Genomic DNA, 20289 nt, shown 5'->3' with positions numbered 1-20289 from the left:
GTATATATTTATAAAATCTATTCACTGTCTTGACGTGAAAATTTGTTCGCAATAAATAAATGCAGGATTTTTATTAATCTCTTTGTAATTTGCAGTGAATACAATACATATTATCAGAGAAAAACTGGGACAATCAAGACTTTTAAACATTCTGATAGTTATCAGATTGTTCCAAAGACTTCTGTTATAAGCTTCTTCTATAGTTAAGAAATTAAGAAGGTTACCCCCTTGAAAACTTACACAGAAATTCCTTAACTTAAATATAATTAGACCCAGAATTTCATAAAAAATATAGGGAGAAGTGAAATAAAAGCCTTTTTGAAAAAAAAATGTTTTATTACTATAAAACCTATGGCACAACAAATTTTAGTGCTAAAATAACCCAGGCCATCTCCAACTAAAACTTTTGAGACACAATTATTATTAAAAAGCATTTTAACAAAACTGAAAAAACCATTCAGATAAAACATATCTTCATCAAACAATAGTAAATAAATAACAACAATAAATACTTAAATAACTGGTTTTTTACCAAAAAACAAAACTCTTCTTATTATTAGCATTTTCAATGGGGGAAGCACTGGCGATATCAATGAAACTCTTATAACCATCTCGCTTTACTTGAATCTTGATTTCCGCACAGTCGCAGTTTTCCGGAGCCCACGACGCCGTAATACTCACCGTAGAACCTTTTCCGATTATACCGCGTTCGTGCGCAGCCGCCAACTGGTTAACCACCCGACGTTCCACTTCGTATTTTATCGAGCGTGCGCCGTAACACACGTCATATCCGTCTGCTAAAGCCGACTCTACACTTCGGTCCCATTTTAGTTCGATTTTGTGTCGTTCTTTTGCCTGCCATAGCAAAGGATTTTTTGTTTATTATTATAAGTGTATCAAAAATAGGAAAGGTTCAAAACAAAAATTGCTTTTTCTTTGGTTGATTTGACATTACTCACCCTTTTAGCCCAACATTCCAACTCCTTTTGCACTAACTCCAGCAATTCTCTCCTAGAGAACGGCAAGAAATAGACGATTTCGTTAATCCTGCCTAAGAACTCGTCCCGTTTAAAATGGCGTTTTAGTATGGGCTTCACTATTTCATCTTTAAACTTTCTAGATATTATCACATTATCTGAATATACTGCCTCATCTATAAGAGAAATATACCTCTTAGAATAGGGATATACAGTGAACTCCGGTTATAACGTACCCTCTAGGTCACCCTAGATAAAATTAGTACTTTATAACCGGAGGTACGCTAGAAAAGAAACCCATAAAAATAAATAAGTAAAGATTTATTTGTTTTAATTAAAGGACTAAATTAACAAAAAATACATTCTAAGTATTAAATACAAAAAAAGATATAATATTAATATGTAACATATAACATTGAAATAGGATACATATACATATGTAATCAAAATAAATCTGTACTATATATTAGTTACGATTTTTCAAAAAAATAGCGTGTTATTTTTCTTTGCTGATTTTTTTCACACAATTTGAAATTCTCGATGTGCTTCTCAACTTTTAACGAGGCTTGTAAAATTGTATCATCAGATCCGTAATCAGTATATTGTAAGAAATTCGTAACAGTTTTAATTGCACAAAGTGCTTCACAATAACTTGGAATGGGTTCGTTCACTGGTCCATCATCATCGCCGCTTTCGTTATCGGAACTTAAATCATTCGTTGAACAGTTTAATTCTATAACTTCGGCAATAATGTCGCAATCCGTTAAGGTCCGTGGCTACCAGATTATCGTCGATAGTCGTAAAATTATCTAGTTGAGGAAGATATTATTCTACAGTAGTTACGTCTTTGCAGGGATTTTGCAGTCAATAACTTAGCGGAATATCCCAGTCATCATCATCATCAACCCTTTTATATTTCTCGTACCACTGATTCAGAGGCAAATCATCATCTGAATCAAACTCCTCGATCGATTTCACTAGACCAGCATGTCGAAAGCAGTTTTGAATCGTTTTTTGTGAAACCTCATTCCAAGATTTCGCAATTATTTTTATCGGGTCTAGAATTGTTAGATTGAACGTTTCCTCACTATCCAATGCTTGAATTAGGCGATACATAAAATATCTACGGTAATAGGTTTTCAGGCATTTTATTATGCCTTGATCCATTGGTTGTATGACAGAAGTGCAATTGGGAGGCAAACATTCTAATCTGATATTTGTCAGATCTACATTCTTTGGATGAGCTGCACAATTGTCCATTAGAAGCAATATTTTTCTTTTTTGACGTCTTAGTTTTTCATCCTACTCTTTCAAGTAATTAATAAAAATGTCTGAAGTCATCCATGCGCGTCTATTCGATTTATAAATAACAGGCAGGTTTTTAATATTTTTCATGCACCTCGGTCGTTCGTATTTACCAATGACAAGAAGTTTACATTTTTCACTACCTGTCATATTTGCACAAACCCAAAAAAAATAGCTTTGACTGTTTGCCTCCCACACACTTTTCTCCTCTAAATTTCAGTGTACGGCCTGGAGTCATCTTGTAAAATAGTCTGGTCTCATCCCCATTAAAAATATCTTCACAGCTGTAATTTTGTGCAATACCTGGCCATTTCTCGGTTAACCAGTTCACCACAGCTTCCCTGCTAACATCTCCTGCTTCACCGGAAACTTTGCCGACATTGATGTTGTGATAATAAATTGTGATAATAAATTCAATAACGCTCGAGCCAACCCGTGGAGCACTTAAAATCTCCACTGTGTAATCCCTTAGATAAATCTTCCGCTTTTGCTTTTAAAAGTGGTCCACTTATAGGAATATTTTCGGTTCTTCTCACCTCAAACCATCGAATAAGAGCTTGATCCACATCTGGGCGTACGGGATTCCTAATTTTCTTAATTCTTTGCGATTCATTTTCACTTGCTTGCTTGATTTTTTCACGATTGCTCCAAAAGAAACTGTTGTTTTTGCCATATTTTTCCTTCTCGCAATTTCCAATTTGTTAATGCCACTTTCAATACTTTTAATGATGTCTATTTTTTCTTTCAAATTTATAGCTAGAGAAACTTCTCAGGATCGATTAATGGGAATCCCCGACAGAGGTGGAAAATTACTCTGCTTATAACGTACCTTTGTACGTTACAACCGGAAAATTACTGTCAATCGGGCAAAAATATTGAACGTTATAGCCGGAGTTAAAATTTTAGTTAGTACGTTATATCCAGTAAAATGACAAGACTATTTGGGCGGGTTCCGAATTATAAGTACGTAATAACCGGAAGTACGTTACATCCCATGTACGTTATAGACGGAGTACACTGTATACCTCTTAGAATACTATAGAATAAACATACTTCTTATAACTATAATGAGCATGTTTATTGTTAATATGGAATATGAATATTATTACAGGAACCCTAGGTACAAAAATAACATTTAGGTAGAACGGACAATACATGGATATTTCTTTACACAAGAAAAGAACTAAGATGTTTTGGTATATTGGAATAGAAATAAAAAATAACTTCCCCCTTTTTTTATATGTACAGAATCTTTTCCCATGTATTGACCTTCGCTTTGCAGGGAATAGGTGAAATGTCAGCAAAAAAAAAGATTTAAGGCGACTTTGGGATTTTTGAATCCGATGTCCGATTTTTGTTCTCTTTTTTTTGGAAATGTCAAATTTTGACAGTTCTTATGGAATATCTTTTGTCTTTTTATAATTTGTTCTTATGAAATACCCTGTGTGTGACTTCAAAGTTAAAAAGAGAGGAATTTTCTGATTTCAAAATATATGGAGTAACTACTTTTAATTAAACCGTTTTGAAAATATCGGACTCCAAACATTAAAAAAATTAAATATTGAAAATCTTAAAGACATTTACTAGGAAACAAATAATTCTATTATAAATTATATTTACCAAAATCCAAGATTATATAAATTGTTATATTGTGGTGTTCATATCGAGCAGTTAAATACTAAATATCGCTTAATAAATATTAAACCTTAAGGTTTTATTGTTTCTATTTAATTCATTTATATTACAAAACGGCAAAATGATAATGTCTTCTGAATCATTTGTTTTGTAATAAACGTCAAACACTAACAATGGATAGCCTATCAAGATCTTCAATATGTTTTTTTTTTTAGTTTGAACTGTACATGTTGTTTTTTCTTTCTTATTTTTTTTCGAAAATTTTTTGTCATATATGGGTAAGATCAAAGTAATTAACTAGACATTTTAATGATGTGTTACACGATGGGGGTTTCCATTTGACATAGTGATTGACCGAACTTTGTCAAATATAATTTTTTTTTTAAGAAATTATTAAGGATGGTTCGTTTTAAAATGAAAGCACTGTAAAAAACAAAATAAACTATTTAGAGCGATTAGTTCTCAACAAATAGAAATTTGCTGAAGATTATGGTTCCACTATGCATTACTTATCTGGATAAAAGTTTGTAAAAATCTCACTTTTTCTCTCATCTTAGAATTTGCGCGCAGTATGTTCAAGTTACCTTAAATAGACACTGTCTACGGAAGACTGCATAATTAACTAAATTTTATATGAATGTTTTCTCTTGCTTCCCTCTTTGCCAAAACAGATTTTCTTTAATCCAATTTTTTTCCATTGTTCAAATAATAATTAAACATGATTTTCAACATGTGATAGAAGCTTTGTTCAATGATGCTTTTCTACCTTATCTGAAATCCCCTGTCACGACGTACACTTGCTTCTTTCTATCAAACTTAAACTACCACTCTTACGACACCAGTGCCAAAACCGTTCAGCAATTTATTAAATAACCTTGCCTGAGATCTCTTGCCAGAAACATAAACTTAATGAATGGAAACTGGATGGAGAATATATTTAGGTTAGTTTTGATCTTTTCATTCTTATAATACCGTTGTTCTTGTGTTTATTGTTTGACCTTTATTGCTATGAAGCTATGATGACATTCGTATAACGTTTTTTTTTCGTTTTTGGTATTCAAAATAAGGTATATCAATTTATATTATCTCTACGAGTCTTTAGTATTATTAGATTTGTATTTTAACTGTGTTACTTTTATATTTTATGTTTTAACGACTTTAGGCCCTTGACGAAAAAAAATTGCAGTCGCTGCCGCACATAGGGTTTACATAACTAGGAATGTTAAAGTCGCCGATAATGGTCAATTTTAAGTTTCGTTTACCTACAAGGTTTGCCTCATTTTTCTCAAAAAAACGTTCATACAAATTACAGCTACTGTTAGGGACGAAATATACTACAATGACATACAAGCAGGAAATACCACCAAGTGGTATTCTAATACAAATGGTTCCAAATCAGCATCAAAAATTTTAACTTTGGTAGCAATGAAGCTGTCTTTGATTGAAAACAATACACCATCGCCCCAGTGGCGAAACTACCGGTGTGCCATGTGTGCGAGGCCCACGGGCCCGGCTTCAAAAGTGGCCCGGGACGGGCCCCAAGTTAGTGTGGGCCCGAGAACCAATCGAGGGGTCGATATAAAAAAGCATTTTCTTATAAAAAAAAGCCAAAACCTAGTATTAGTGGAGAAGTTAAATCAACGGCTGTGGCTGAGGCAAAGCAACCACTTTCACACACTGATAAAGGATATTACGATCCTAGTACTGCATTAAGGGATGAACAGAAAATGTTTTTAGTTACTAATGAACCCTGTAGACCATTAGGCCCCTTTCCTAAAAATGAACAAGGTAGGAGTTTTTCATCTTTTTACTACACTAAAACGAGTATGTCAGGAATAAAAACTGAGCGTTTGTGGCTTTGCTACTCGAAAGTCCTGGAGAAATGCTACTGCCTACCTTGTTGGTTATTTGGGCAGACTAACGATGCTCTTGGGGCCGGATCTAATGATTGGAGACATCTTCAACAAGCAGTCAACAGGCATGAGCAAAAGCTTAACCATAACGTTTCTTGCGCCGTATTTGGTCGCTGGAGATTAAATAAAACTATCGATGTTGAGCTTGATTTGAAAATTCGACATGAAATGTTTGGAGACAAATTTTGGGGCGTGTGGTAGAAGTTACACTTACATTAGCATGTTGCAATATGCCATTTAGAGGTCACGACGAAACTTAGAATTCTAAAAATCCCGGAGTTTTTTTATCTGTGATAAATCTGCTTGCCAAATTTGACCCGGTTTTACGCAATTAAACAAAATATAATTAAAAATATAAAAGCTTCTCCATTTTTTTTGGTTATTATCGATACCACACAAGATATTGCTAAAATAGACCAGCTAAGTGTAATTATAAGATGTAATTATAAGATGTAATTATAAGATGTAACCACAAATTTTATAGAAAATAATCCATTCCAAATTATAATTCAGGAATTATTTTTGGGGTTTATTCCAGTAAAAAGCCAAACTGGTCTGGCTTTAAGCATAACGATATTAGACATTCTACGCAAAAATGAACTACCCTTAGAAAGACTTCGTATGCAAGGTTATGACGGCGCGGCAAATATGAGTGGCATATGGTGTTCAAGCCGAGATTTTAAAAGTATCACCAAACGCCTTATATGTGCACTGCGCCGCGCATAATTTAAATTTAGTCTTGAACGACGTTGTAAAAACTGTTGAGGAGGTCAGAAATTTTTATGATTTAGTTGAGAATGTCTATGTTTTTTTTGGCCATAGCATTAAACGATGGGCGCTTTTGCAAAGTGTTACTAAGAGTAAAATAACTTTAAAAAAATTGACACCTACCCGATGGTCATCAAGACACTTCGCTCAGAAGCTCTTCGTTTTAGATATGTAGATATTTTAAAAGCACTGACAAAAATAATTTTAACCTCAATAAATAGATCAGAAGTTACTGAAGCAAAATCTTTAAGAAAGCACATGGAAGAATTTGAAACAGTTTTTCTTATTATCCTTCAAACTAAAATATTAAAAGTTATTGATACTTTTAATATTTTAGTTTATTAAAAATTTTACAAAAAAAAGATCAAAATATTGAAGCTGCGTCCAAAATGTTTACGACAGCTAATGAAACCATAAATAAAATAAGAAATGACTTTGATTTTATTAAAACCGAAGCTGTTCAATTAGCAGCAAAACAACCATTATCAAGTTCAAACAAATGATGATTGGTGGTGAATAAACGTTTTTTTCAAAACAATAGATATAATAACAACTCAATTAAAAAATCGAAGTTCTGGGATTTTTAAAATGTATTCCTATTTTCGTGTTTTAACCCCAAGTATTTTACGAGATCCTTCTTTTTCTGACATTGAAATTCACAAAATGTGTCAAACTCTGCACCTTAAATATTCGGAAGATATTGCGGATACAATTTCTTCCCAGGTGCTTTCTTTTAGAGAATGTTTTAAGCACGACTTAAATAATTTAACGTCTATTTTTGATTTATTAGATTTTATTGTTGTTAAAAATTATTTTTCGTCTTCGAGTTTCAGTGAGATTGTTACAGCTTGTAATATTTTTTTGGCCATTCCAGCTTCGGTTGCATCAGCTGAACGGTCTTTTTCAAAATTAAAGTTAATAAAAACATACTGAAGGAATTGCATGAAGAAAGATTATCAGCTTTAGCAATGATTTCCATAGAAAATGAGGAAGCTCGAAAAGTAGATATTGCTAATGTAATAACCGATTTTGCGCATTCAAAAGCTAGGAAAAAAGATTTTTTTGGTAGTTTATAATTGTTTTAGTGGTTTTTTCTTTAAATATTGTTTTTTGTTGTTATTTTATGTATCTGTTTTTTATTTTATTAATTATTGGTTTTTATCTTGATTTTGTGTTATTTAAATTTTTTAAAATTATAGTGAGTTAGTGTCAACTGTTTTGTTTGTTCGCTGTACATGAAGAATATGTATAGCTCTTCCTAAAAAATTGTTTTACTTTTTTTTATAATAACCTATAAATTTTGATTTTATTTGGGGCCCGGCAAAATTTTTGCACACAGGCCCGTGGCTACTTTGTTACGCCACTGCATCGCCCTGAGATTTATCTGTTATCATTCTACTCCTATCCTATCCTAACCTTTTTAAAAATAAGTCTGTCCTTAAAGCTAAACTCTGCATTACTAATGGAATTATTTAACCATCTCTCACCAAGTCAGTCATTAAGCAGTATATTACTTTTATGTTGGTTTAATTTTGTTTTTATGCTACAATTTTGATAAAATATAGTGAAAATTTACAGTAGAAGAATTATTGAGAGTTTGGCTAATAGACAGAGAATTATAAACAGAAGAAGATAAGTCAAAGCTGCAATCACCATGAGTTGAGTTATGAAGAGCTAAGTGATATATTATCAAGGTTGGGTCAATTTGACCATCACATCATTAAGCCCAATATATCACAGGGTTTTTATTACGGGGACAGTGAATAGGGAACTGATCAGTGCCAATGGAATCTGGGGTTCCATTGTTGAAAATTAATTTTATTAATAGTTGGAAGAAACCTTGTCAAAATTAAAAACTAAATCACTAAGCCTATTATTAAAACTATAGCATTTACTTGGGTTCAACGAACATATTGGTGTGCTTAAAACCAAAACATTAGGAATATCGGGATAAGATTGAAACTTCCATTTAAATCTTATCCCGGCAAAAAGCAATGATATACGATGATATATGTCTTTGCCAAAATCCTTGGTTTAAATTAAATAAACAAAAGGTTTAATAAAACTTAAAAATTATTTATCAAGTTGGTGTCTTAAATTGATGTCCAATCCCCTACCTATCTGATCACACAGAAGAACCAGTGGTTTTTGACCGCTGCCGATTAATCCATCTTTGATGCGTTCAATGTTGCTACATCGGTAGCTGCATCTACCCCTCGTGTGCTGTTATTTAACGAGGACAGATCAGTCTGAGAGCATCTGTCTGTACGATCTGGGATAGAGTTTTTGAAAAACAGTTAAGATTATTTAAGTTTATAACACTTTGAATATGGTTTTCGTTTTCTTCAGTTAGCCGAGATTTGCCATATAATAGAGTCCCTATTATGTTTAAGATCCTTAATCTCATCGTCAAGTGATTCCAACTCATCAACAACTAAGGACCGGTTTATCTCCGACAGGTCGGCGTTTTTGGTCTAATAAATTCCTTCTTAATTGTAATCAGTTCTTAATGTTTAAATGTTGGTGTCCCGTGACTTCATCGTCCAAAGCTTTACTTTGCCTCTGAAGCCGTTTGATGTGATCATCTTTCAATTTAGTTTCCCCAATTAATCCATTAATTTCGGATCCAAGATTTGATCATCATCGACTATTTGATTTTTGGATCCAATTGAATTTTGATAGATTCATATTGTTGGCATATGTCAGTGATGAGAAACACATCTTTGCAACTGTTACAATAAAAAGAGATTGACCTGTTCTCAATGATCAATCTCGGCAGTAGCTAAGACAACATAAGATTTACCGAAGAAAAGCCTGGAATAGTCACAGGCAATTCCGAAGAGCTCACCAATTTTAGCATTAGGACGGCGTTTAAAAATGCATGCTTTATAGCATGCTGTACAGCTTGAATACATGTTGAGTAAAATTCCTAGACAACTTCTCTGAGAATGACCCCACAAAAACAAAACACGATTAAAGCAAGAAAATATTGTCTCAGCGAATGGACCTACTGGAAACCTGTTGATTGTTTATTTATTGATGTAGTGTGATAAACTTTATAAGAACAATGGATTTAAGGTTCTTTTCGATCTTTTGGTAATAGGAGGTTGCAAAAATTACACACTATAACAAGAAAATAATAATTATCACATGTTTGTAAGATATGTAAGTTATTATTTCCACAATGCGACTGATGTGAACGACGCGACGTGAATGTGTCATGCCAAGCTTTGACAGCTGATACATTAAAATAGAATGTTTAAACTTAGAAAATGATGTAAAAACTAATAAAGTACTGCAAAAAATATTTTAAAAACTTAAATATTTACCATCGGAACTGTTATTCTTCAAACGTTCCTCCTTGATCTTCTCCACGTCCTCCCTAAGTGATAAAGCGTGTTGAGCAATTTCCTGACTGGCCAAATTGGAAGTCATAACGAAAATGGCATTTTTACACTCAATAGTGTTTCCGTGCCCGTCTGTTAAACGACCCTCATCAAACAGCTGAAGAAGAACAGTCAGAACGTCAGGATGGGCCTTATCTACTTCGTCAAACAAAACGACCGCATCCGGACACGATTTAAGCCGTTTTGTCAGTTGCCCCCCTTCGTCGTGGCCCACATAACCCGGTGGGGCTCCAATCAATTTTGCCACCTGAAAATTCAGTTAAATTTTCCCCACTTTACTTTTGGTTGTATGAGAAAAAGAATTACTTCATGTTTTTCCTGAAACTCTGACATATCTAATCGGATAAAGTATTCATGTTTGTCTTTATGGATGTAGGAAGCAAGCTGCTTTGCAAGCTCAGTTTTTCCTATACCTGATGACCCCAAAAATAAGAAGACCAATGGGTGATCTCCATCTGTCCAACCATTTTCCTTCCTCCTGACAGCTGCAGTGAAAAAATGTTTATATCATGTAATTTATGTGTTTAGTTAACCCTTACTGGCAGCTACTACTGCAATAGCACCCTCCTGGCCTACAATATACCTTTTAAGTCTGTCTTCAAGTGGAAATTTTCGTCTTTCCTCAAGCTCCTTTTCTCTTTGCAGTTCCTCAAACTGCAACCCAGTTTAAAATTAATTACAACTTTAAATTAGAAACATTTAGTACCTTCTCAGTTTGTTCCAAAAGAAACTCTTGCAAAGGACCCTCTTTGGCATAAGTCAAAGGTTTTTTACCAGCTTCAGTTTCTAAAGTTGGATTGGCCCCATAACTAATAAGTAATTTAACAATATCAAGGTTATCCATAAGAACCGCATAATGTAATGCAGTAAAGCCCCGAAAGGTGGCTTTATTGTTAAGATTTCCTGAGAATTCTTCATCTCTTGCCATAAGAACTAAAATGGGGCCATAAATATTAACAGAATTCACACAAGAAGAATCTTACCTTCTATAGGGTGTAATCCTTTTTCCTGTGATGTTCTACTAGGATTAATGTAATTATCACCCAGATTGGGATTGGCTCCATTTTCTAAAAGTAGTTTGACTATATCATATTGACCACTTACAGTTGCCACCATCAGCGGTGTCCAGCCTAAATGGTGCCTCAAGTTGACATCTACACCATTTTTAATTAAGCTGTAAATGATAATATGAACTAACTATATTAAAAAGTATGTTCTTACCTTTTAACTTCATGTGTTAGGCCATACTGAATGGCCTTAAGAAATTTCTTCTCTTGTCGCCCATGAATATCTGCAATGTGGCAGTGCACAACAGAGAACGCACCAATAAATAAAATACTATTAAAAGGAATGTGGAATCTTTGGTTAAACTTGTATTTATTGTGTTGAGGTTTGAGCCAGACCCAATATTGGGGCTCTTCACTTTGTCTCCTGTTATAGAGCTGCCTTTTTTGAGGAAACGTATTTTTGTTGATAAACGTTGACAGCACTGGAAACTGCCTCGAACCGGTCGAGTATGGTTTAAAAAATTTGATGATTTTTAACATTTTCTTACATATTATTTCTATGTCGATGCAAACGACGAATTTTGAACGATTCAAAAATGTTCTTATGGAATTTATGTTTGTTTGGAATCAGGGTAAACGTCAAACTTTTGAGGTTATGATTTTGGATAAGGGAGTGTTTAGTGCAAAAATCTGGCGGGGTTAGAAAGTTAGGTCCTAGGACTCAAGGGCAAATAAATGTCTGTACATAGTGCTTTAAAATACATTGAATTTGAAATTGTAAGCACTATTTACTGCTCGATTAAAAGAATTTGTGACAATTTGTTTGAGCTTGACAAATTTCAATTTTATCCGGTCGACGAGGCAGTTACCACTTCGTATTTTTTTTTAGGTTATATTATTGCACTTCCTTCAAACCGGGTAAACAAAGTTGAATTTTTGATATTTTTTAACGTTTTAGGAGCGTTTCATTCTCATATTCGAATATTAAGTCTAAAGATTATTTGGAAAAGACTTTACAATAATAAGCAAAAAAGTCTTATGCTCACTACCACTTGAATTCCTTTAGGTAAGTACAAAACTTTTACATATTTTACACTTTTTCACTAATAAATCCCCAAAAAGATGTTAAAATTGCATGAAAACACTCTCCATCCGTGAATCTAACTAGGGGAGAGGGGGGCACATTCGGCCACTTAATGGTTTTTGATTTACAAAATTCTGAAAAGTCCACATTTTTTACCATAGTAACATACATTTTTACTACTTATAGTAACATACATTTCAGTGTAGTCACAATATTTACACTTTTTCTTAATGTTAGCATCGAAGTATTGTTTAATTTAACTTATAATATTTTTTTGTTATAAATCCAAAACAAATCTCTATAAGGGCTGAATCTGCCCCATTGCGGGGTACAATCGGCCAGGCAAAGGGGTACATTCAGCCATACATAAATTTACCCAAAAAAGCGGTCTCTATTCTTTTTAATATGGTTTATTTAAACATTTTAATATAAAAAAATTTCTTTTACTTAACTGTTATTTCTTCAAAGTTAGAAAAAAAAGTTACACTTAGATCCCTACGAGATTTTGAAAATTTTGAAGGTTTTGCATAAATGTTTCCCTGTTTACAAAACGCGATATCGTCGATTTGAGGATAATAAAATATTTTGCTATTTCCTCTTCGCCTTAAAAATTTGACGTTGTATTCTTCATCAGCTGCCTTATTCATTACACAACCAACATAATAAATTATTGAGGTTTTTAGTGCAAACTTTACTAATATAAAATCATCAGTTTTAATTTTATCGTTTTCTTGTAAAGATTCGAAACTTTCGGCGTCATCGCTATCACTTGAAAAAGTATCCGTTTCTTCCTCACTAGAAGACTAGAAGTATCTTCAAAAATCCTTTTTTTAACATTATTAATTTTTCTTTTTTTGATCTGTTCAGTGCCACTTGAATTCTGATTAATTCTTTTTAATTTGTTTTGTTGCTTCTCCAATTTTATTTGTACTTTTATCATTTTTTCATTTTCTATATCCTCTACTCTTTCTTTTTCAGGTGTTTCAGTATATATTCTTGATTTTCCTTGATTGGCTTTTACTTTTCTTTTTTTCTCTTGACTCTTTATAACTTTGGAAAGGGGTCTAACAAATTCTGGCTGTATTTTTTGGACCTTTACCAAATCTGATGTAGCTTCATATTCTATAATTTCTTTGAGAGGAAAACGATTACTAGCGTTTGATATCCCTTTTGATGTTGAAGGTGAATTTTTATCCATCTCTGAATCTAAAATATTTTTTTCCTGAGCTTTTCCCCTCATTCTCATATAGTCTAGAACCGTCAAAATCCCCATCGGTAAAAGACTAGGAGTTAACAGGCCATATTCCTGGTTTCGAAAATCCGCTGGTTATGTTTTGAGGAGAAAAAGCCTGCAAAAATGGTTGCTTGGTAATCTTTGGGATATGTTTGACAGTGACAGTTTTGCCAGGGTTACTTATCATCCATTCATTCATGGACACAGCACATTTAGTTTTAAATGGGCTGTAAACTGTCACATCTAGCGGTTGTAGCCTATGGGAAGTGTGGGTTGGGAACGAAAGCATAACTATACCGTGCTCTCGTGCATACATTATGGCAGCTAAGGTTGTATGTGACTCATGATTATCAAGCAGTTCTAGTGCTTTTACAAATAAGTCTTTAGTCATCCATCCAGACTTATTTCCAAGTGCTAGGCTTAAGGGTGGTGCATCAGATAAATATTCTTCAATGGTTCTTATCCTGGGAAACACATATACAGGAGGTAGACTATTACCTGTAGCGCTTATTATGCCAACAAACGTAACCAGCTCTCCACTCTCAGCCGAAGCGACACAGCCTATTTGCTTTTTCCCTTTTTGCGCAATAATTTTTGGAGGGTTTAAAACGGTTGTCACTCCAGTTTCGTCTAAGTTATAAATTTTATCAGGACCAAAGTTATATTTTTCCAATAATTGTTAAAAAATTCTTGCACATTAGTTTTATTAAACCCAAAACCTCTTGCCAAACTTGTACTTTCAGGTTTACATAGGGATAATGCAGGATGTCTTTTCATAAAACCTTTTAACCAGTCAATTCCTGCTTTTTTGTTTACATCCCAAGTAGATGGATATTTGCAATTTGGTAATACCTTTGCATAATCATAAACTAAAAGTCTTAGTTGACTATATGTTAATCCATAGTTCATATTCGAACATTGCTTGATATAGTCCTGCAACATGTCCTCTTGAGCTTTAGAGAACACCATTCTCGTAGCATATTTACCTACAATTAAATAAAACTAATTGTAAATTATTTTCTTCAGCACATCCAAAGTGTAAAATATGAAAAAAACTATACCAAAATATCTATACCTTTCTCTTCATTTTCACTCTCATATCCATCATCTCCAAACTTTTGCAAATATTCTTCCGGTGTCATGGTTGCGGCAATCTTTTTCATACGAGATTTTAATGTCTGCCTTTTTAGGTTAAAGACTCTTGCAGCCTCTCTTTGTGACATATTTTTCGAAAAAATATTTTTTTAAAGCCTCCCGTATCCTATCTTCGCTTATACCAGCTCTGTCTGTCTTCTTAATGTAATTTCTTACCATCTAAAGTAAGAAAATCTCATCCATTTTTCACAAAGAGACCGACGTATACAACAGACGAAAAACAATGAAAAACACAAAGTCACGGTCTCACAACATTTACTTAAAGCTACACGTGTTTCGCTCTATTCAGAGCATCATCAGGCCTTAAAAAGCCACTAACGTTGGCAAAACAGAATTCAAATTATTTGTGGACAAACTTTCCTATTAGGTAACTCAGACAGAGCACTTACAGAGTACGCCTAACTAGGTATATAGTGATTAAAATGTAAAAAATGCTATATATGCAATAAAAGAGGCAAACATCATAAATATATAACAAAATTATCACAGTAATGTTATCACTAGAAACAGAATAAAAAATTGAAAAGACAAATCAAGGTCAAAAACTTGCCCACATGGTTTATTCTCCCTCGAGATTAAAATATTTAGCAAAACTATAAAATGCTTCACTTTGAAGAACTGATGCAGCAGTATCAGTATATTTTTATTTGCATAATTTTTTTACATAATTGAACAAATAATGTAACATTTTTTAATAGGACAACCTAAAATAAATCTAATTAAGAATTCAATTTTTTTGCTAAAACAAGGCTGATTACAACACAAAAATTATACAAAGACAAAGAAATGACTTTAATTTTAGTTATTGAACCACATTACACAACACACTTATTGGAATATTGAAGTTTCATCTCGTATTACAAGGCTTTCTAGTTTTATCACTGGTAAAATGCAATTTGTAGTTTTTATAAATTAAACATATTGCTTCTAATATAAACAAACAGGAAAATGTAAATACCTTTAAATCCCAAAATAAAGACCTATAAGTCTCTCTAGATGATTTACGACAAACTGTTCTTTTCTGTAAAAAAAACAGAATTGAAAAAATATTGGCTGCAGCAACCCCTAAAAGCAATTCCATTCATTAAAGCAGCAAATTTTATTTTCAACCCGTGTAGGAATAGATGTACTAGAAAATAAAGCTTTCCAGGATTTTTAAATGATATTTTTGTGATAATATATAATTTTAGACCAATTATCCCTAGACCTTTTTCCTGCTATGTATATGGAAATAACATCACTTTTAGGATTTTTAAATCACAAGAATATCATTTAAGTCTTTAAAGTGATGTTATTTCCATATACATAACAGGAAAAAGGTCTAGGGATAAAAGGTCTAAAATTATTGCAAATTGTATAGCTAAGCATTATGTATGTCATGCATTTGTTGCAGGTGAACTTTTTTTCAAAATGAGTTTCTCAGACTCAGACAGTAGTGAAGAATCTGATCTGGGATTACTAAAAAAAGCTTTAGATGTCACTTTGCCAGATGATTTTGACCCAAACTCTGTTCCTCAGTCAGGTATGTTGGACTCCTCCATTTTTCTACATGTCAATTCCCAATTCTCTTTTAGGGGTGGAATTCTTACAACATGTGATATTTGAAAGGACCCAGTGTAAACAATGGGTAACTGCCACAAAAGACTTTACCAAATATAATGAGAAGCAAAATGTTCATGTACACCAGGTAATTAGTAATATAAGAATATATTCTGTTAATAATTAATCACTTTTAGGGTGTAGATGTGCCAAAAGCCTTACAGAAGTTTTACCCCACAAAGCAATGGCAAGACAAAACTATAAATGACCTCACACAACTAAAGACTTACATCAAGAACTCCCAAACTTTTGAACCAACAAAAATTTTTATAAGAAGAGGAAATTTTTTTGATAGATTAGAGCATGGTGTTGCTCCTCCCACATTATCAGAAATTGGTCAATACTGTCAGTCAGCCAAAGTTAGAATGTTCTCTTATATGACAGAAGTACTGGAAGACTTTGATCCATTAATGGGAATAAGTGATAATCTTGGCACTTGGGCATATGGTCTCTTGGCCCTTTTGGAAAAACCACTTACACCAGATTGTTGTTTCCAGTTAAGAGAGTTTGCCAAAAAATGTGCCAGCATTAGAGCCTCCCTTGGTGAAAATATCGATAATAGAATAGCAATTCCTTTAAATGTGTTTATTTGCATTGTGGCAAGGTGTTATGATCAGCTAGATCTATTGGATTAGGATTGTTAAAAAAATTTAACTTTGTAAGTATTCTGGACCAAATTAATGCCAATAAAAATATATCTTAATATATAAGTGAATATTATTTTTGTCAGAACCCTTACACACTATAAGAAAGGAGCACTATTTCCTAGCTTGTCAGCTGGTTTTGTAGTAGTAACATATTTCAACCCCTGCTAATCGACCCAATATAATATCGACGCTTTCCTTGCCAATTTCCACGCGAGGGGGCGTCGTTATCCCCCGCGGGATACACAGATTTTCCGTTTTTCCTTCAGTTCACGTCTGCCCTTGTCCGTGGAAAAACCGTGTATTACGCCCTTATTCGCGAGTTAACTGTTTCGAGAATACTTATAGGTACCCTCCGGATTAAAAGTGTTGCTCCTATTTTATTGTTTAAAGGTAAAAAAAACAATAATTTTTTGATTAACCAACTCTCCCTTAATATTTTCTGAATTATTATATAAAATTTTCCTTCATAGAGGTTCTTTGAATATAAACTAATAAAAATTTGCGATTGTTTTAAAAGCATTAATCAGATTTTGTGCTAGGGGTTGGATATGAGAGGGGTGAACTATGAGTGTGCCGAATCAACACGTTTTAGGTTATGGGAACGCGCTTCACAGGATATATAGGGGTGGATCAATAGAGATTTTGAGACGGCATCTGTGCCTTTGGTAGTGGGGCGAATTGCTCCAATGGAACAGGCGGTCCGATACGTTCGCAGGACAATTTGTATAGGGAAAAGCAAACGTTACATAATTTAATAAAAACTTACTTAGGAATTTTGATGCTTGTTCACTTAAAAGTGGAGGTTTATCGGACAAGCCGTTTGGAGGAATGTTTTGGTATTTATGGAAAATTAGGGAAAAAGGCCAATTTTCATTGCATGGGAAAATATAATATTTTATTTGTTCCTGGCAATTGAGCAATTTTTATCGCGTTGTCTAATCGATTGTTCAACAGAACCTGCTAAAGCATCTTAAAGCATTAATCCATGGTAATATTTTGAATAATTTTTGTGGAAAATTCCCTGAGGGAAAGGGAAGGAAAAGCTGAAAAAAGGGTGAACTTTCCAACTTCATCTGCTTGGAATATAATTTTTATTGAATAGAGGACAATCTTTTACTACCTAATCGATTATTGTTATAATATGCCATTGAACTTGCCAAAACATCTTAATCAATAAATTAATATTAATACATACTAACAGTTAGACCTCAAGCTAACATTAGCAGTACCTACATACATAAAAAAAGAGAAAAGCAATTTATAGAGCACACGGTTAAATACATTAGTTTTGCAAATTGTGACTAAAATATTCCTCATATGTATAAAAACTTTTTGTATAAGTAAGTTCTTGACTGTATTCTTAAAGCTAAATTCATAGGAAGAGCATTAAAAAATGCTATAACCCAATATCTTGGTCCAACTTGATACCTCCCAAGTCGCCAGATTCTGACAGATTATGTTATTTCGTGTGTTTTGTACCTCTGGATGTTTTGTTCCACATATAAAAAACATTCATACATACAATCATCAATTTCCACTCAAAAAATACATGACTGTACGACAGACCTGTCATTACTCGTCTATACGGCTCTTCTCTGGAGTCGATATATTCTTCCAACCTCTGCCAAATGCCTCCAAGCGATAAAATATCAATAATACTTCTTACTAATACTTTTTATCAATAATTTATAAGACCACTGTTGGGCTCTAGTCTAGTCATTTCTACATAGTTGTAGGACCTTGGATAGTGTGTCTCTTTCTTCAACTTCATATTATGATGGGTCATTTATAGAAATGACAAACAAAGTAGTTTGAGGATACACCGTCTGAAACCAGTTGACTACACTCAGCAGTCTGAAATATGATCTAAGCTTCATGCTCTCTATAAGCTAAAAAAACGAACTCAACGCCTGGACGAATTAAAATAATTCTTCTAGGCAGTTGAATTATTTGTGCTTAATCTGTAAATCGAGTGTACGGGAATAAATTGCAAAAAACATCGGTCCTAGCTCTACTTGTTGATGTCTTTTTTGAAGGTAAGTTTGTAAAAGTGAAATGCTGCGACAGGTTAAGGCTTCTGTAAAAGGATGTTATGATTATTACTCAAATCACAAAAGGGAACCGAGTTAAAGCGCATGTTGTGAAATGAGTCAACCATATTAGAAACCAGATTCAGTATTGCATGACTAGTATTTGAACCTTTTCTACAACCAAACTGGTTGTGGGTAAATATAGGTTATCTCTAGGATCTTTGATAGGAAGAACAGAAATGGGGCTGCAATTTTCGGGAAAATAAGGAAAATTGGCTTTACCAACGCATCTTTTAGACAATATGACAACCCAGTCAAGCAAATATTTATAAGTTTAGTAAACGAAATCATTATGTAGTTTTTTACAGTCTTAATTAGACCTATATTTAACTCGTAAATGTCTCGACTAGGGGCTTGTTCCTAATATGGTTAATTATGTCTCTTACTTCATTATAAGTTGCTTCCTGAAAAGAGAAATTTGTGCGAGGAAAACTCTTGAGTGTGTCATAATTACTAGGGGGTATATTTTGCAGAGTGCTTTGTGCAATTTTTAAGAAAAAAATATTAAAGGTATTTTTACTGGATTTGAACGTTTAATTATTATTATTATGAACGTTTAATGATTATCCAGTATGTACAACGAATATAATATTCGTTGATGTTGATATGATATCCATTTGTATTCTTATTATTGCCCAAACTTGATGGTAGCCAAGCTTGAAGTATGGATTTGGAAAATTGCTTTCGCAACGGTTGCTCTATTTTATTATTTTCAAACAGCGTTTAAGGCTGTCATAATGTTAAATCAAAATGTTTAAAATAACGGTTAATAACGGACAATATCCAGAACGGCGGATGTCAAAACATACTTTAACAGTTACTTGTTAGTTATTTGTCAAAGCCAAGGAAACTATTTGTTTAACATATTGTAAATATTCAGGCACTTGGAATTTTTTATTAATTTATTTGTAAAAATTATTACAAAAATTCTTGTCTCTTCCACGTGATCCGAAGCAATTTCCCTTATTTTTCTGTCTTAGACATACGTGAAGCAATTAATACACATTTAGAATTCATTTGAATGCGTTGAATGTTTACAGTATATTGCCCATAGCCCAATTCTAAAGATTAAAAGTCATTAGTGTATCCCAGAAATCAATAGTTATATTTTAGCCACTAGAAATCAAGTTATTTAGTTCCCAATAAGAGTCAAATTATTTTTATTCTTCCAGGCACTCCAGCGGGAAAGATGTCAATAACTTGATTTTTAGTGTATGGATCTCAATAATTTTTTCAGTAGTTCTTGAAGAACCGTTGGAGTATCCCAGAATCAATAAGTACAATATTTTTGCCGCTAGAAATTACGTTATTCAGTTGCCAATAAGAGACAAATTATTTTATTTCTTCCAGGCACTCCAGTGATAAAAATATAAATATCAGAATTTTTAATCTACGAATTTTACTACATTTGTCAAAAATTGTTAAAAAGTAAAGTTAGGGCTGATAAAGAAAATTAGGGCTCCGATGC

The 20289-nt window shown here is 33.2% G+C and overlaps 2 protein-coding genes across 3 annotated transcripts; one reads left to right on the top strand and one right to left on the bottom strand.

The window, feature by feature from the left end:
• Positions 1-507: 507 nt before the first annotated feature.
• LOC126742115 (caseinolytic peptidase B protein homolog) lies at positions 508-11663 on the bottom strand. The gene is made up of 8 exons (XM_050448671.1): positions 11227-11663; positions 10989-11179; positions 10712-10938; positions 10545-10659; positions 10312-10490; positions 9928-10252; positions 960-1153; positions 508-855 (listed from the first exon to the last, which is right to left on the bottom strand). Exons 1-8 carry the CDS (start codon positions 11550-11552, stop codon positions 529-531), a joined length of 1884 nt encoding a protein of 627 aa, XP_050304628.1. The 5' UTR covers positions 11553-11663; the 3' UTR covers positions 508-528.
• A 239-nt stretch (positions 11664-11902) lies between these two features.
• LOC126742118 (gem-associated protein 2) lies at positions 11903-16794 on the top strand. Of its 2 annotated transcripts, none has more exons than XM_050448677.1 (4): positions 11903-12078; positions 15879-16007; positions 16060-16163; positions 16222-16794. In XM_050448677.1, the coding sequence occupies exons 2-4, from the start codon at positions 15896-15898 to the stop codon at positions 16717-16719; spliced, it is 714 nt and encodes a 237-aa protein (XP_050304634.1). In that variant the 5' UTR covers positions 11903-12078; positions 15879-15895; the 3' UTR covers positions 16720-16794. The 2 variants fall into 2 exon arrangements, with proteins under 2 accessions (XP_050304634.1, XP_050304633.1); XM_050448676.1 differs by having other exon boundaries at positions 11910-12078; positions 16060-16172.
• Positions 16795-20289: the final 3495 nt, after the last annotated feature.

Source organism: Anthonomus grandis, chromosome 11 (genome assembly GCF_022605725.1).
Source record: "Anthonomus grandis grandis chromosome 11, icAntGran1.3, whole genome shotgun sequence".
Classification (NCBI taxonomy): domain Eukaryota; kingdom Metazoa; phylum Arthropoda; class Insecta; order Coleoptera; family Curculionidae; genus Anthonomus; species Anthonomus grandis.
The sequence above is the reverse complement of the archived record's forward strand: the minus strand, read 5'-3'. Positions and strand labels throughout refer to the sequence as shown.

Excerpts from the sequence above, each read along its gene's own strand:
- LOC126742115 (XM_050448671.1), bottom strand. The coding sequence starts at position 11,552 with ATGTTAAAAATCATCAAATTTTTTAAACCATACTCGACCGGTTCGAGG. Across the intron at positions 10,939-10,988 it reads AGGATTACACCCTATAGAAG|TTCTTATGGCAAGAGATGAA; the intron begins GTAAGATTCTTC and ends GCCCCATTTTAG. Across the intron at positions 10,660-10,711 it reads TTTTGGAACAAACTGAGAAG|TTTGAGGAACTGCAAAGAGA; the intron begins GTACTAAATGTT and ends ACTGGGTTGCAG.
- LOC126742118 (XM_050448676.1), top strand. The coding sequence starts at position 15,896 with ATGAGTTTCTCAGACTCAGACAGTAGTGAAGAATCTGATCTGGGATTA. Across the intron at positions 16,008-16,059 it reads AAACTCTGTTCCTCAGTCAG|GGGTGGAATTCTTACAACAT; the intron begins GTATGTTGGACT and ends ATTCTCTTTTAG. Across the intron at positions 16,173-16,221 it reads AAAATGTTCATGTACACCAG|GGTGTAGATGTGCCAAAAGC; the intron begins GTAATTAGTAAT and ends AATCACTTTTAG.